The sequence below is a fragment of the Colobus angolensis genome, unplaced genomic scaffold, assembly GCF_000951035.1.
Source record: "Colobus angolensis palliatus isolate OR3802 unplaced genomic scaffold, Cang.pa_1.0 Scaffold166, whole genome shotgun sequence".
Lineage (NCBI taxonomy): Eukaryota > Metazoa > Chordata > Mammalia > Primates > Cercopithecidae > Colobus > Colobus angolensis.
The window spans coordinates 3,783,912-3,801,426 of record NW_012114777.1 but is presented as its reverse complement, the minus strand read 5'-3'; the positions used below and the strand labels follow the sequence as shown (position 1 = coordinate 3,801,426).

The window sequence follows — 17,515 nt, the reverse complement described above, 5'->3', positions numbered from 1 at the left end:
TTTGAATTTCTTCTTTATTCAATTTTGAAGATGGAATGTGTCTAGGAGTTCATCCGTTTTTCCAGGTTTTCCAATTTATTGGCATATAGTTGCTCATTGTAGTCTCTAATGATCCTTTGAATTTCTGTGACATCCATTGTAATATCTCATTTTTGGTGTCTGATTTCATTTCGGTATTCTCTCTTTTTTTCTTAGTCTGGCTAAAGGTTTGTCCATTTTGTTTATCTTTTAAAAAAATAACTTTTCATTTTTTTCATCTTTTGGGTTTATTGCATTTCGATTTCATTTATTTCTCTTCTGGTCTTTACTATTTCTTTTTTTCCACTAACTTTGGGTTCAATTTGCTCTTGCTTTTCTAATTATTTAAGATGCATTGTTAGGTTGTTTATTTGAAGTTTTTCTGCTTTTTGATGTAGGCACTTATTGCTATAAACTTTCCTCTTATTACTGTTTTTGCTGTATCCCATAGGGTTTGGTATGTCATGTTTCCATTTTCATTTGTTTTAAGAAATTTTAAAATTTCCTTCTTAATTTCTTTTTTGACCCTTTGGTCATTCAGGAGCATACTGTTAAATTTCAATGTGTTTGTGTAGTTTCCCAAGTTTCTTTTTCTCTTTTTTTTTGTTTTTAAGAGTCTCACTCTATCACCCAGGCTAGAGTACAGTGGCACAATCTCAGCTCACTGCAACCTCCGCCTCTGAGGCTCAAGTGATTCTTCTACCTCAGCCTCCTGAATAGCTGGGATTACATGTGCCCATGACCACACCTGGCTGACTTTTGTATTTTTAGTAGAGACAGGGTTTCACCACGTTGGCCAGGCTGGTCTCAAACTCCTGACCTCAAGTGATCCGACTGCCTTGGCCTCCCAACGTGCTGGGATTACAGGCGTGAGCCATCACACCTGGCCTTTTTTTTATGATTTCTACTTTTATTCCATTGAGGTCAGAGAAGATACTTCTCTGAACTTCAGTTTATTTGAATGTCTTAAGACTTGTTTTGTGGCCTGACATGTGGTCTATCATTGAGAATGGTCCATATACTCAGGAGAAGAATGTGTATTCTGCAGTTATTGGATGAAATGTTCTGTAAATATTGATTAGGTCCATTGGTCTAGGGTGCAGGAGAAGAAACAGTATCTGATATTTTTTCATCTGCACTATAGACCAACTGGACCTAATATTGCAGATTGAGAAGCTGATGTTTCTTTGTCGATTTTCTGTATGGGCAATCTGTCTAATGCTAAAAGTGGGGTGTTGAAATCTCTAGATATTATTGTACCAGGGTCTATCTCTCTCTTTATCTCTAATAATATTTGCCTTCATCTAGTGTCCCCTCCTTCCCCATGCTGTGCTCACGGTTGTGTGAAACGAGCATTCCAGAATGGAATCCAGGCCAGTGATAGGGGGATTGTCCTCGAGGAAGCCATCGGAGTCACACCTGCCAAGGACAGTATGTGTCCTCCTTGCATAAAAGGATGTTAACAGCCTAGTCCAGTGAAACGTCTAACGTTGATGGCTTATATTCCCCTAACCTGAAATGTACCACTGAGTTGCTTCCCAGAAACCTGGGAATTGATTTTCCTCAGTATAAGTGCACTTTGTAAAAGACTTCAAAAGTTCAGACCAGTATTTTAAAAAACAAAGTCTCCAGCCTGGAGACACATAGTCCCTGCCCAGCAGGGGCATTCAGGGAGCACCCTTCTTGGGGCCACCTGTTGGTGACAGGCTTAGGGAAAGCAGGCAGGGCCTGCGGAATCTGCTTCTAGGGCACCAGCATCAACTTCTGAGTGTGCTCACAAGGGGACTCAGTCTTCCAAGGCCCAGGGCGGGTGCAGTCATCTTCAGGGTGAGCTGATGTGCTAGACCCATGCCCATTGCAGGGCTCTCCTTCCAGAACCCCTTCCTCCTGCACACCCACACTTCACTCTCCTAAGCCCTGGCTCCCCAACAAGCCACCCTGACAGAGAAACCAAGGAGGAAGTACTTTAGGGGAGCCCAGCAGACTCACACTGAAAATCCTGTGGAATTTCTTGCCGGAGATGAATACAGCATGTACTGAATGATTATAAACATCATTACAGAATAGCGATTTCATCTGACTTGCTGCCAACATAGGCTTGCTGAGGAAGGGCTGGAGAGCACATTGGCATTCCCTTTAAGTAGGAATTGTTTTGGTGCTTTTCTTACACTGGCAATGGTGTACATCCCACTCCAGGCCTCGCACAGAACCCTGACAGAGGCCCCGGTTCCTTCCAGTCCTCCAAGGTCTCTGGGAAGTCACCCTCTGTGCCACCCCAGAGTCAGAGGGGCTTGTGGATCCAGCTCTGCTGCCTTGGGCTTCTTTGCTGGTGGAACCCTGCTACGTTCAGGCACCCCCGCTCCTCCACCTGCTTCAGAGGAAGGTGGTGCTTGGCCAGATCCCAACTGATATGGTTTGAACGTGTGTGCCCCTCAAATCTCATGTTGAACTGTGATCCCCAATGTTGGAGGTGGGCCCAATGGAAGGTGTCTAGGTCAGGGTTGCAGGGGGTGGGTCCCTCATGAATGGGATGGTGCCGTCCTCTTGGTAATTAGTGAGTTCTTCCTCTACTCGTTACCGTGAGAGCTGATTGTCAAAAGGAGTCTGACACCTCCTCTCTCTCTCGGACACTCTCTTGCCATGTGACACACCTGCTCCCTGTTTGCCTTCCACCAGGAGTAAAAGCTTCCTGAGGCCTCACCAAAAGCTGAGGAGATGCTGGTGCCTTCAGAACTTGCCTGTATAGACTGCAGAACTCAGAGCCAAATAAAACTCTTCTCTTTATAAATTATCCAGCCTCTGATACTCCTTTATGGTAACACAAAACAGATTAACCCACCAACTGTAAAAGCATGCAAGGCCATCCTATTTAACCTCTCTGCCCTGCCATTGACCGTGCACTGCTTTCCGCCCATGAGAAGCAAGTGGGTGGCTATAGGGACCTGTAGATAAAAGACGTGGAGAGAGGCTGAGGTCTGGTGTCTGGGCCAGAGGGGAGTTGGCTGCAGCAGGCAGTCACAGGGCTGTGGGCCCAAGTGAGAGTCCGGAGACTGACACACCTGGGCTTCTTGTAGGGGACTCAGTTATTGTCTTTAAGTTACTTTCAGTCAAGTTTCCTACTGCTTGCAGCCAAAAGTATCTTAAAGATACACTTATGTAAGACTTAGAGGACTAGAGCTCATCACTCAACACTAAACACTCTGCAGGCCAAAGCTGTTATAACAAACCCAAAATTCCAATTCTGTTTACTATAGCCTTACCGATAATGAATTGTATAATAAAAAGCGAGATGAATCATAGAATTGAAGTTCTAACCTGAATGTTTGGGTTCCCTTCATCTATTTATATGTTCATGGTCTGGTATTTTAATCAACCACTTGGATAAGGACATAAAAGTTATAGTTATTAAATACAATGCACATTGGCCAGGTGCAGTGACTCACGCCTGTAACCCCAGTGCTTTGGAAGGCTGTGGAAGGAGGATAGCTTGAGACTAGGAGTTTGAGATTAGCCTGGGCAATACAGTAAGACCCCATTTCTACAACAAAATTTTTAAAAATTAGCCAGGCATGGTGGTACACACCTGTCATCCTAGCTACTCAGAAAGCTGAGGCAGGAGGATTGTGTGAGCCCAGGAGTTTGAAACTGTAGTCAGCTATGATTGTGCCACTGCACTCCAGCCTTGGCAACAGAGCAAGACCATGTCTCAAAGAGTAAAACACTAAATAAAATAAATGGGCAAGTGGCCAAAGCTGAGAGGCATTGACAATAAATTAATCATAGATTAAGCATTTGAAAATATGAACAGAATTTATTTGTATATTATAATAATAATTTTCCATGAGAAAATGTAATTTATTCCACAACTGTAAAGATATCTTAGTATTAGGAAATTCATAGATTAATTTAGAGGTCACCTTAGGAGATTACATTGGTAAGTCAAATATGAACGTCTACAGAATTACTTCAATAGATGTCACAAGAGCACAGAGAGCATTCAACATCTATCACTGATGGGGAGAAAACTCAAGAGTAGACCGGGAGCAGGTATATCCCTCCTTCACATAAATATCTCAGACCGACAGTCGTATCTTGTAGAAGAGTGAAACACCATGGGCATCACCTTTAAAATTAAGCCCCACAAAAGATGCCTCACTAAGCAGCATGTCCTGTAAATTCAGACCAATGTGATAACTAATAAGAAACATTTTAAGTGCTTGTTATTTATGTACAGAGTGTTCTTTAACCTTCACAACTCTATGACATAGGTACTGTCATTTGTCTATTTTACAGGCAATGAAGCTGAAGTCTAAACAAATGTGACAGTATTGAATTCACAGTATGAGGCAGAGTTTACTGAGCCTAGATCTCTCTGTTACTGACATAAAACAGAAGTGAATTGCATCCCTATTGGAAAGGAAATAAAACTGTCATTACTTATAGAATATGTAATTTTATACCCAGAAAAAAAAGACTAAAAACTGTTAAAAGTTAATAATAATATGGTAAAATGACTAGATACAGGATAACTCTTTACATATAATTATAAATAATGTTCCTATATGCTAGCAATAGTGGTTAGAAAATATAATGGAAACTCCTTTCATGACAACGACAAAAAAATTAAAATACAAGTAGAAATCACTTTAACAATAATTTATGGAATTTGTATGTTGAAACTCCAATAACTTTAGACACATTGACTAAATGCAGAGACATTCAATTTTTTTGGATGGGAAAAGTTAGCACTATAATAGTCTTCCCAAATTAATGTACAGATTTTAAAAACTCACATCAAAATCTCAATGGAATCTTTTAAGACCTGAAAAAATGATTCAAATCTCATCTAGAAAAAGTAACTGACAAAAAATAAAAATTCTAAAAAGTGTTAAGGGGAAAAAAGTTATTACAGGTGGGCCTACCAGATCTTACAAGTTCTCATAAAAGAACAATAAAGCCAGCATGGACCCAAGTAGAGGCACACGGGAGCTCTTCTTACTCTTCTTGCTACTTTTCTGTATGTGTGAAATAACATCAAAATAAGGAATGACATTGTATCAAAGTCAATACGGGTGCCCACAGCACCTGAGTCTATTACACCAGGGGTCCCCACCCCTAGCCCCGCCACGGACCGTGGCCTGTTAGGAACCAGGCTGCACCACAGGAGGTGAGCAGTGAGGAAGCAAAGCTTCATCTCTATTTACAACCACTTCCCATTGCTCATATTACTGCCAGAGCCTCACCTCCTCTCAGCTCAGGGGCAGCATTAGAGTCTCACAGGAGCACGAACCCTGTTGTGAACTGTGTATGTGAGGGATGCAGGTTGCATGCTCCTTATGAGAATCTAATGCCTGATGATCTGTCACTGTCTCCCATCACCCCCAAATGAGACCATCTAGTTTCAGGAAAACAAGCTCAGGGCTCCCACTGATTCTACATTATGGTGAATTGTAAAATTATTTCATTATGTATTATAATGTAAAAATAATGGAAATAAAGTGCACAATAAATGTAATGTGCTTGAATCATCCCAAACCATCCCTCTCCTGGCCAGTCCATGGAAAAATTGTCTTCCACGAAACCAGTGCCTGGTGCCAAAAAGGTTGGGGACCGCTGTATTACACCACAGAGACTTATATCTCTGAATAGATCCCAATTGCAAGTCCTTGGAAGAGAGTCCACTAAGGCCCGGTCACCTCTGGGCAGGGTGGCAGGCCCTGGGAGGCCAGGGTTTCCATCTCAGGTGGGGAGGGCTCCTGGAGAGAGGGACCTGGAAGTCAATGCCCTGGTGTGTTCAACCAGGCAAGGCTGACTGGACACTCAGTGGGATAAAGCACTGGGTTCAGGAGTTAGGTCAGAAAGTCCACCTTTTAATCAGCCTAAGAAGACTGGAGGCCAGCAAGTTCATCTTCACAATCACTGAAATGTCTCTGAAGCACTGAGGTCTCAGTAGCAATAAAACAGAACTGTGATAAGATGATGCAAGGGAAGGATGAGTGAATGGACAGATGGACGGGCAGATGGGCCTGCAGAAAGAAGGGTGGATTAACCATGGAATAAACCTACCTGGATGGCCAGGAAGGATTTGGAACTCTTTCTACTCTGACCTTGCGTAGTTCCCTCTCCTTCATAACTGGCCTGACCCTTCCATTTACGAGTACCAAAAAGGTTTTTCTCAGACGAGCTTGTCTCTTCTTTCATCACGCAAGCTTCACTGCAGCACCTTCTCCTCTGCCAGTGGGAATTAACTCCATACAAAAGGCACTCTGTGTGTATCTTTCAGGAGGCCACCCGAGATGACGGTCAGCATCTCCTGTTTGCTGCCTGTGGGTGGGTCAGGATCCAGCCAGCAGTGCAGGCACAGAGGGTCACAGAGCAACCCGGGTGACATCGCCACACAAAGCCCAGCCAAGCCCACTCCTTCGAGGGCAATGAAGGGCACGGCTGCCCGCCAGAGGGCTGGCCCTCAGAGGGTCAAGTCCAGCACACAGGTGTTGTGTTGTGTGGTAGTTCTGCAGCAAGAAGCCAACTCAAAACCTCACGTGTGTGACCGTTTCTCCAAACACTTTGGGAGGCGGGTCACAGCCACATGGTCTGATTGACATCACATGACACACATTTACCTCACCTCCTTATGCCAAAATGAGGCATATTCAGTTTTATCTCCACTAATGGCTCTTTAGCTATACCTTGTAATTTCAGTTTATTGTTTAATGGTTGCTCTAGATAATTAAATAGGCATCCTTAACCTAAAATGTGACCTAAAATGTTTAGCATTGAAATAGAAACATTTTAAGTGACGAAAATAAACAATTATTGTTTCAGCATAAACATTTTTTTAAAGTAGATTCTTAAGTTTAACCCTTGTTCTATTTTCCAAAGGTAGGATTTGGCTCAAATATTGAAAATTACAAGAAAGTGATGCTGGTTCAAAATGAGAAACATTCTGACTAGACAGGTTGCCTGTTGCTGGTATCAAAGAAGCAGGATATTCACCTGCTACATGAAATAATCATATTAAACTACATATAATGGTTACAATTTGTTTGTAATCCTCAACTCATACTAATTTTAATTCTCACAACTGCAGATGCTAAGGATTGTTAGAACGAATGGCCTTTATAATCTTTTCAACTGTGAGTCCATACACTCTGGTACATCTGCCCCCTTTATTCCCAAATTTAATCTATGCTTATTCTAATATGGACCTTATACATCAACAATGATTAAAAATACCACCTTAGAGGCTGGGCGCAGTGGCTCACACCTGTAATCCCAGCACTTTGGAAGGCTGAGGTGTGTGGATCACCTGAGGTCAGTAGTTTGAGACCATCCTGGCCAACATGGCAAAACCCCGTCTCTACTAAAAATACAAAAATTAGCCGGGCATGGGGGCAGGCACTCGTAATCCCAGCTACTTGGAAGGCTGAGGCAGGAGAATTGCTTGAATCTGGGAGGTGGAGGTTGCAGTGAGCTGAGAACATGCCACTGCACTCCAGCCTGAGTGGTAAAAGCGAAATTCCGTCTCAAAAATAACAAAAAATCCTTTGGGATTTCAGTTTAATCATGATGAACTAACACACATACTCATTTCTGCTTCCTCTGCAACCCCAACTGAAAGGCTAGAAGGGATTTTAAAAAAAAAGGTTGGGTGGGACAAACAAAAGGAATAAGCCCATGAGGACAAAGAAAACAAGATGATAGCAAATGCTATCAGGAAAATTTTGGTAGCAGGAGAGTTGGTGGACAAATGATAACTTAGGTTTCTGCTTTTTCCACTCTATTAGCAGCCTGCGAAGAGGTGGGCGTTTGGGAGTGGTGACAGAAATAAGCCATGTAGCACGCCAGAAAACGTACTCTCCACAAATCTGAGATCTAGAAGCAATGAGTTTCCTGGAGGTGGCCATGCTGAAACACTTGAAGTTCTGGATGCGTAAGTGCAGGAGTCCTGGATCCTTGCCAGTTACTGTAGCTATTGTTATTGGGGGACTTAAAGTCTACTTCATTGCTACTTATCATCTTTTTTTTTTTTTTTTGAGACTGAGTCTCGTTCTGTCGCCTAGGCTGGAGTGCAGTGGCGCGATCTTGGCTCACGGCAACCTCTGCCTCTCAGGTTAAGCGATTCTCATGCCTTAGCCTCCCAAGTAGCTGGGATTACAGGCACATGCCACCTCGCCTGGCTAATTTTTGTATTTTTAGTAGAGACAGGGTTTCACCATATTGGCCAGGCTGGTCTTGAACTCCTGACCTCAGGTGATCCACCCACCTCAGTCTCCCACAGTGCTGAGATTACAGGTGTGAGCCACCATGCGCAGCCTCCCTGCTACTCATTTTCTATGTGTCTTCTCTCTCCCATGTTCTTCTTCTGCACTCTTGTGGGTTAATCAAGCATTTTTTGTATTCAATTTTATCTCCACCAATGGCTCTTTAGCTAGCTATACCTTGTAATTTCAGTTTGTTTATTGTTTCAGTGGTTGCTCTAGGGAATTAAATACGTATCCTTAACTCATCACAGTCTACTTCATATTCCTGTTACATCACTTCCTATCTGATGTAATCAGCTGTCTTACAAGAGCAGAAGTTCGTTGCCTCACCATGCAACCTTTGTGCTATTGTTTCAAATATTTTATTTCTACAGGTTAACAAACTTTATTATTTGGTGTTCTTTGTAGATTGGTTCTTTCAACCAACTTCCTGGATACATTTTTTCTTCCTTTGTAAAGGGAAAAAGACACAGGTCTACATAGTACTGAAAGATAAAAGCATCTCAGACTAGTATTCCTTCAATCACGGAAGTGTCTCTTCCACTTTTATCCTATTTTTAGAAGAGTAATCAACACTTGTTAACAACTAGAAGAGAAGGGAACTCGTGTCAGATTTGCATACAATGTTGAAGGAATTTAAAATTATTTATAGCTCCTTTTTCTTTCCAACTGACTTTTACAGTGGAAATTTGTTCAGAAAGTTAAAGGCACATCTCTTAACCAGAACAGAACATTTTGTACAGCAAAACAAGAGAGAAATTTCAAACTAAAAAGAGATTTCATCACAAGGTTCGTATTTGGGAAGTAACTTTGCCACCTACCAACTTTGAGTGGTTTCAAAATTTAGTCTAAAATATTCTTATTTTCAAAGGCAAAGAATGAGAACAGAGAACTTTTTATTTTCAGATAAATCAAAAGCATCAAAATTTGGATCTGTGCTTTCCAAGATTTAAGAGCTAGAGGTTAGAAATTATTTAAATTTTAATTATATGAAAATTACACCAATTACTCTGATGCAGCTAAATAGAAAGCAGAAAAAAAATTGAACTGGAGACATTCTGTAAATTTAATATTTGTGCCTGGCTAGGGACGATGTGTGGGAATGAGCTTCACCTGCCAACGGGAGGTATATCTTTTTAAAAATTAGAGTCAACAAGACCCAAAATAAGAGTTTTCTAAGAAAATAAGATATAATTTCATTCTTCCTTTAATGAGAATGTCTATATGCTTCTCAAAATCTAAAAATCAGAAGTTTTCTTCTTAAAAATTACTATGTATACCTGCTCAGATTGGATATTTTAGCAATTGGTTTATTTAGTTTGGTTTCTGGTAAACTTTGTATAACCTATTATGCCGTCAACAAAAAATCCAGTAAAGCAATACCTCAACTCTACATTTTTTTTTCCCCAGTATTTTTTTAGTGACATTATTCCTGACAAATTGAGAACAGAGGGTCAATGAGACACAATAGGATTTTAAGACAGAAAGGGGAGAGATTGCCTCCTATTGGAGAAGGCATTCAACACTTAAATCAGGGTTTTATCTATCACTGAGATGAGCAATATCCAAGAACTTAGAAACCTGCCTCATACACCGGGTTGCAAAAAAGAGACATGTAGGTAACAGATTCAAACTCAGTTGAAGAGCATGGATTTTTAACCCAACTGACAAAAAAAAAGGCGTGGGGTGGCGGGATGGCTGGAGACTGACCACGAAAAGAAATGTACCCCACCAGCATCTGGATGGTCACACCCAGGTCCTAAGACTGCCAGTCTCAAGGTTTGTTGTTTAGTCCCTGTGATGGTCACCATAAAGTGTCACCCACAGTTCTGTGATCCACAGCAGTTTTACTCCATTAACCATGGCTGGCCTAAAATGCCCGGTCTTGGTCTAGATTAGGTGAGGACTTATGAAACCAAGGAAAATGTCAAAATAAGTACAGAGAAAATGAAATTCAACAATCCTATACTGATCACATGGTGTAAATGGTGTTTATACCTAGGTGTAGTAACACATTTTGTAGTAACTGGGCTCTTTGTTTAGGCTATTTTAAAGATGCATAAAAATGCTTAACAGTATTTTTACTACCTGTATCCCTAGGTAGAGTTACCTGTATTTGACTCATGAGCAATTTCTAAGATTTGGTTTGTCATATTTATAAGTCTGCTCCATTAGGTGTTTGCAGTTTAATTGAACATGTAGGTGGTATTATAGTTTAAGGTGGGTTTAAGCATTGAATGTTAATCAAAAACACTGATAAGCAAAGGAAAAATGAAAGTGACTGCTTTCATAATTGCTATATGCTCTATAAGTTGAGTGTAAAGGTTTAAGGCAGAAAAAAGGTACCTCGAGGGAATTAATTTTAATATACAAGATAATAATTAAAGCATGATTACATGGGAGTATTGCTTCCCATGTACAAAAGCACTTCTTAGGAACTAAAGCACTAATACTTTCTACAAGAGTGACTGTCACTGATTTCTACTTTACAACTATAGGGCTATGCAAAATGAAACTAAAATCAGAAACTATGACACCAATCAATCAATGCATTCTTATGAAATTCAAAAGATGGCCGTGTCTCTGGTTACTAGGACTTCTAGAAATTGAGTGCCTTAAAATCCTAAAGATTTTACAGACCATTAATATATTAACATGAAAACTGATCTTCTGCTAATGCAGTGTCTGTAATTACTAAGAGAAAAGCTCTATTTAATGATTTCCCACATTTCGAAAAGTAAACTACATATAAGCAATGTTTAAACTTTTAGTAAAAGAAAAAATTGGTTTGATCAGACTACCTCTTTTCTGGCAAACATGAACCCCTTTAAGGAAAATCATTCGAGTCACATGAACCCACTGACTAATTTATCCATAATTTTAACTAATTTCTCCCACAGGATTTCTATGTTGAAAATGAAACAATCTTTGATTCTTAAACAGGAGATGGATTCTATGAGTGGTTTGCTATAGGAGAAAAAACTTACTAGAATATATGTTTTATTAGCTTTAGCACATCTACTCAACATTCATAGAACTGCTAGGAATAAAAAGTGAAAATAACATGAAAATGAATGAAAAATGAGACTCAGAGAGATCAGCTGATGGGGTTAAAAAAACAAAAGCCTCAGAGGAGACCTGCATGCCATGTATGTACTGCTAAAGGGATGTGGTTCTAGAAACAAAAGGGGAGAGAATAAAATATCTATTGGCAATGCTTAAACCAAAATGTAATAAGACAAAACAAACTTCAGGCACTAAAAACCAAGGATAAAAGTATTGAAAATAAATCTAACACTAAAACTTTTCACTGAACTCCAAAAGCGAGTCTTTTGAACCACAGTATCATGTTAAAAACTAAGATTTTAAAGCTATGCTACCACTAAGGAATAGTTGCAGAGTGTGTGTGTGTGTGTGTGTGTGTGTGTAGATACACAGATGATATATAGATGAACAGACAGCTGGATAGAGACATAGATCAATAGAGATTGATAGGTCGATAGATTTTAAAAATTTGCCATTCACTACTTTGCAACAATTCTCCCAATTTGGTTTGAAAAGAGACAACAGGTGACTTTTGTTTAAAGTCCAAGTAAAGAGAGAGGCAGTGTTTGGAGTGAGAATCCTTTAATAACTATATTTATTTCCAGAGAACAATAAATACATAAATTGCAAGCAGTATATGTAACAGTAATATCTTCTTTAAATATAGAATCACCTACTTTTATACAACTTAACAGGCAAACATGTTTTGTTGTTGTTGTTTGGAAATTAGCATTGGGAAAAGCTACATAACAGAGGAAATTCCAAGTAAAATCAAACAGTGTTCACTCTTAACTCTAAACACAGTGCTCCCACTACTGGTTCTGCATCGAGGCGGAGGGGAAAGCCAGAGACAGGCTCAGCTTCGGGCGGCAGCGGTCTGGGGCTGCTCGGATTGGAGCTGCTTGCCAAGGTATTCCCTAAAAAATAAGAATGAAATAAGGAGAATGAGAATTTCAATAGCAAAGAATCACTTCCAAAATTGAAACACACTATGCACTGTCATATATACTTACTTTAACATCCAAAAATAATAAAGTCGTACAAAATTAAACTTTTCCAAATTTCAAAAGTACTTGTACTGTATGACTTCTAAATCATGTATCATACACAAGTTATGACGACAAACTAGTCATTCTTGTATTTTTATGAATAACTTGTAAAGTTATTACAATTACACAAACAGGTGATTACAAGGAAGTGTAGTTACTTCCTGGGGAAAGACTACTTTCCTGTTCAGATAAAGGGGTCTTGTTTACTGCTACTGCCACTTCTGCAGTCTAAGAAGTTCAAAATCACCTCAATTACGATTCTGAATGACCTCATAAATGAAAAACAAATGTCCTGCTGTTAGAGAATATGTGTATCTTCACCCTGGGATGACACAAGAGTACATGAAAATAAATCACCAAAACTAGCATTGGGAGTCCCCACACTAACAGGAGCTACTGGTCTGGGGCACTCACTCTGCCCCAGCACAGTCTAAAGCCCGCACAGAGACGGTCAGGCCAGAGCCACAGAACAATTCCAGGAGCTGAGTAGCAGCACTCACTCCACAGGTAGAGCAACTGGGGCTCAGAGCAGTGGTCCCCAATCCTTTTAGAGCACTCTCCTTCAGAAAATAAGCATGCGCCCACAGTATGTGCACACTTAGCTCTAAAGTACACACAGACACCACTGTGAATTCCAGGACAGAAAACAATCTTGTCCCTATTTTCCTTTGAGGCACTTGCCCAAACTTTTGTTTTAGAACCAATTAGGAAGAAAACGAGGCTTTTCAAGAAAAAACTATTTAAAAGTTTTGCTCTTACAAAAAAGCATGAGTTTGGAATAGAGATGTAGGTTTACATTCCAGTTCCATAACCTCCCAGGTATTCCCATGGGGGCTCTAGGAGGCGCTGAGTGTGCAGGCCCTGGCTGGGCTGCAAGCAGCAGGTACACTGTCAATGCCATCCTCTCTTGCCTGTCGTCTATCAACTGTGTGAGCCTCACCAAGAAACCACCTTTGGGGGCCACCGATGTCCACAGGTAAATGTGACTCCGCCTCTCTCCACAGTGGTCCAGAAGAAGGCAAGCATTTCGCCTGCGCTGCTCTCCCCCTGCTACTGCAGCCTAGGCCAAAGCTGCAAAGATTTTAAGACAGAAAAGACAGAAGCACTGGGAATGCGGACAAGAAGGAAATGTCACGCAGTGGCAGAGCAGCAGGGAGGAGGAACCGGCTGCCCAAAGCATGTAAAGTGCCACGCCCCCCGCCCTAACCCAAAGGCTGCTCACTTTCTAATACCGTGAGACTGAATGAAGCGTCCTAGGACACAGAAGTGGGTTATGATCTTTTCTATCCCTCAAGGAAAGTTTTTATAACTGACTCATTAATTTTGGATATTATATTAAAGTGTTTAATATTCTTGTGCTACCAGGAACTGTGCTGACACACACAGACACACACAGACAATGGGATCTTATTTCCAACCAGAAGTTTAGTAAATAGTCATGTCTACTTCATGGAAAGGCTGAAAGGGAAGACATCCTATTATCTTTGTTAGACAGGAAAAACAAGAGTTTACAGCCACTATCTATGCTGCTACTCTGGGAATGCCTGCAACTTGGGAGCATCTGTGGTCACACAGATTTGTTTTCTTGATGGTGGAGGTAATAATATTTATGGCAAATTTCCAGATCTTGTATTTTTCCTGCATATATGTGAGAAATCAAGCCTGAAGTTAGATATGCTTCATTTTAGAGAGGTCTTCAAATATTTCAATTTTAGACGACTTAGTGCGGAGCCTTAGAAAACATTTTAGAAGTGTACTTCAAAGACACTGTGCCACTCTTCAATGACAGTAAGACATGGATCTCTCCCTGAAGGACTGATGTCAAGGACCAAGTTCTAAATGTAAGTTTTCAAAAACGACTAGTAACGACAAAGCCTCCAGGAGCTCAGGCAGGGAACTGGTAAGTTACCACAAACGGTCCTGTGCATGTGGTCACAGACAGGTTCCCAACCTGCTCCATCTCTGGCATGAGGGTAGTTCGTTCCCCATATCACACTTCACTAATACTTAGGAGACAAGTGGTGAAGATAATTATTTCTTCACAAAAGAAACACTCTTGTAGGGCCAAAGTAGGACAGTAAAACCTGGCACAGGTGGGCTATTCCAGCAGAGAATGAAAAGACACACATGCAGCCACGGCTTCCACCCCATCTTCCACTCGTTTTTTGTCTTCCTGGTCAAAGATAAACATTACAGGTAACATCCTCTCCTACACTTTTCTTTTTTTTTTTTTTTTTTTGAGACAGGGTTTTACTCTGTTGCCCAGGCTGGAGTGCAGTGGTGAGATCACAGTTCACTGCAGCCTTGACCTCCTGCGTTCAAGCCATCCTCCCACCCTAGCCTCTTGAGTAGCTGGGACTACAGGTGCTCACCACCATGCCTGGCTAATTTTTTTATTTTTTGTTGCCCAGGCTGGATGCTAACTCCTGGGCTTACGCCTGCCTCAGCCCCTAAAGTGCTAGAGTTACGGGTGTGAGCCATCGCACCCACCAGGCTTTCACTCTCGTTTTTTCGTACATACAAGGTAGCCCGGAGGCATCCACTTCTTCCTGACCTAAGTACGTGACACATAGAAAAATCAGCACCTCCCTTCTTCTGCCTAGTTGATATGTAATTTGGATTTGGGGGAAGAGCAAGGACTCATATAGATGAAAAAGGGTCCAACTAAGATCCTGCACATCAGCGGCCCCAGGTGGAACTTTGTGAGCCTGGCTTGAGTGTTGTAGGTCAAAATGCCAAAAGCCTAGCAAGAGAAGAGCCCAGACAGGATTCATGGAAAGAATCATCCAATTTCCTCCTCAAGCTTTCCTGAAATTGCTGTTTGTTATGGCATGTGGGGTGTTAGATGGCTTGCTAACATACCAGGAGGAACTGAACGGTGGCTCCATTGAAAAGGGTATTAAAAACACCTAACCTATACGAACTTTGGGGAAAATCCACTCCTTTGAACTTGGCTTTTATTTATTTTATTTTATTTTATTTTATTTTTTGAGACTGAGTCTCACTTTATTGCCCAGGCTGGAGTGCAAAAGGAAAAACTAGTATAGATTTTACCTCAGGGGATAATAATGTATCTAGAACAAAGGGTGCAAGGAGATCTTTTGTCAATTAATCTTGGTATTGAGTCAGCCTTTCTCTCTATACATGAAGATCAATACAATAAAATGTCAACTTACAATACAGTCAAAAGGTGCCTGACTTGTACAAGCAATCTATAGGAATGTGACATTAAATCTGTGCTTCTGCTATCTAAGATGCAAAATTTGAGAGGTGTAACATTTTTCTTCTCTTGAACTTCATCCACACCTGAAATCTCCTGAGATCTCAACATCTCTGCAACTGAAAAAAGGGCAGTCTGAAAACCTACTCCCCTTTTTAAAAACCCAAGTACATAAACAGCTCACAAAAGAGATCATACTGCTGCAATAGAGTTTACATCTGATGAAGAAACCCTGAAAAACTGACTTCCACTTCCCACAAGGCACTACTGAGGCGGCTGAGAATTGACGGGGGCATTCTGAAGGTGACTAACTATCTAGGTTCTATTCTGTTAGGAGCTAGGGTACCAGGAAGCACTAATTTAGCTATAGTAACTCTTCAAACAACAGGAAGACCATTACCCATTCTAATCAAATGCCTCACCATCACAGTATATTTAGTTGCTTAAAGACTCAAACATGCCGGGTGCGGTGGCTCAAGCCTGTAATCCCAGCACTTTGGGAGGCCGAGACGGGCGGATCACGAGGTCAGGAGATCGAGACCATCCTGGCTAACACGGTGAAACCCCGTCTCTACTAAAAATACAAAAAACTAGCCGGGCGAGGTGGCGGGCGCCTGTAGTCCCAGCTACTCAGGAGGCTGAGGCAGGAGAATGGCATAAACCCGGGAGGCGGAGCTTGCAGTGAGCTGAGATCCGGCCACTGCACTCCAGCCTGGGAGACAGAGCCAGACTCCGTCTCAAAAAAAAAAAAAAAGACTCAGAAACATTATAGATGTTTCTTTCTTTAAAACTGTAATTGAAGACACTATAATAGTATTTCAACATACTAACTTTACCTACATAACTTGGAACACATAGTAACTTCAGCTGTGTAATTTAGTGACAGGAAAAAAGTGATTTTCTACTGACAAATATATTAATCAATGAAAACTACTAAGTCTCTTTTATTTTCCTTTATTGGCCTTGCCTGCCCACAAAGTCAAGCAGAAAACCCATTGTTAGCAGAATTTTTGTACTGTTTTCTCTAGTCTTCCTTTGGTATGCAAATTTTTCATAACTAAAACCATAATGTTCTTAGAATTCTACAGCCTACTTCTTTCAGTAGGTTTGTCACAATGATCATTAAAACTACATCTGAGTCATAATTACATGTTTCTTACTCTTTACCTATCCTGTTTTGGAAAACAAGTTGGTATAAAATAAATCATTAACAAACTATTCTTTTCTAAATATATAAACACAATTTATCTCAGAAAATATAAACTTCATAGTTGTTTATAATACAGATTTATATTTGGTAAAGGGGAAAAATAAATCATCAATAATTTATATAGCTCTGCTTTCTTTAATGCTAACTCACTATAGTTTAGTTATAAATTCAGTGATTCCTCTGGCTTTTATCATCATTTAGACACAACACAAACTTTGTTTTATGAACTGAAAAAAAAAAAAAAAATTCTGTTTTATGAAAAAATAAATTGTGTTTATATGAAAACTGCAGTGCCCTCTCTCATCTGTATCTAATTTACAAAAACATTTGAATTCCAAGAGTAAGTACTATATAGTCCAACTCTTTCTACAGTATTTTGATCTCAGCCTAGGAAAAACAGTATTTAACATCACAACATGTACCATTTTTTAGTGCCTGCTAGTGACTAAGCACTGCACGAGCTGCTTGACATACATTTTCTTACGTACTCTTCACAAGAATACCCATAAAGGTACAGAAGAGCCCCATTTATAGATATGTAACTCGAGTTTAGCAATGATAACTAACATGTTGTAAGGTTAGGACAACTAGATTAGTGGGGAGTGTATTGGTACCAAGTCTGATTTCAAAATTCACAGTTTTTTTTTTTTTTTTTTTTTTACAGGGTCTCACTGCAACCTTGAATTCTTGGGCTCAAGTGAGCCCTCCA

General features: G+C 40.5%; 1 protein-coding gene across 5 annotated transcripts in view; it reads right to left on the bottom strand.

Annotated features, from left to right (window-relative positions):
* Window positions 1-11,892: 11,892 nt before the first annotated feature.
* ATP6V1H (ATPase, H+ transporting, lysosomal 50/57kDa, V1 subunit H) overlaps window positions 11,893-17,515 on the bottom strand; it is a 125,920-nt gene continuing 120,297 nt past the window's right edge. For all 5 annotated transcript variants that reach the window (XM_011937593.1, XM_011937595.1, XM_011937597.1 and 2 more), the window contains one exon: window positions 11,893-12,244. In XM_011937593.1, coding sequence (XP_011792983.1) covers window positions 12,184-12,244 — 61 coding nt within the window. In that variant the 3' untranslated portion in view covers window positions 11,893-12,183. The remainder of the gene's footprint in view (window positions 12,245-17,515) is intronic.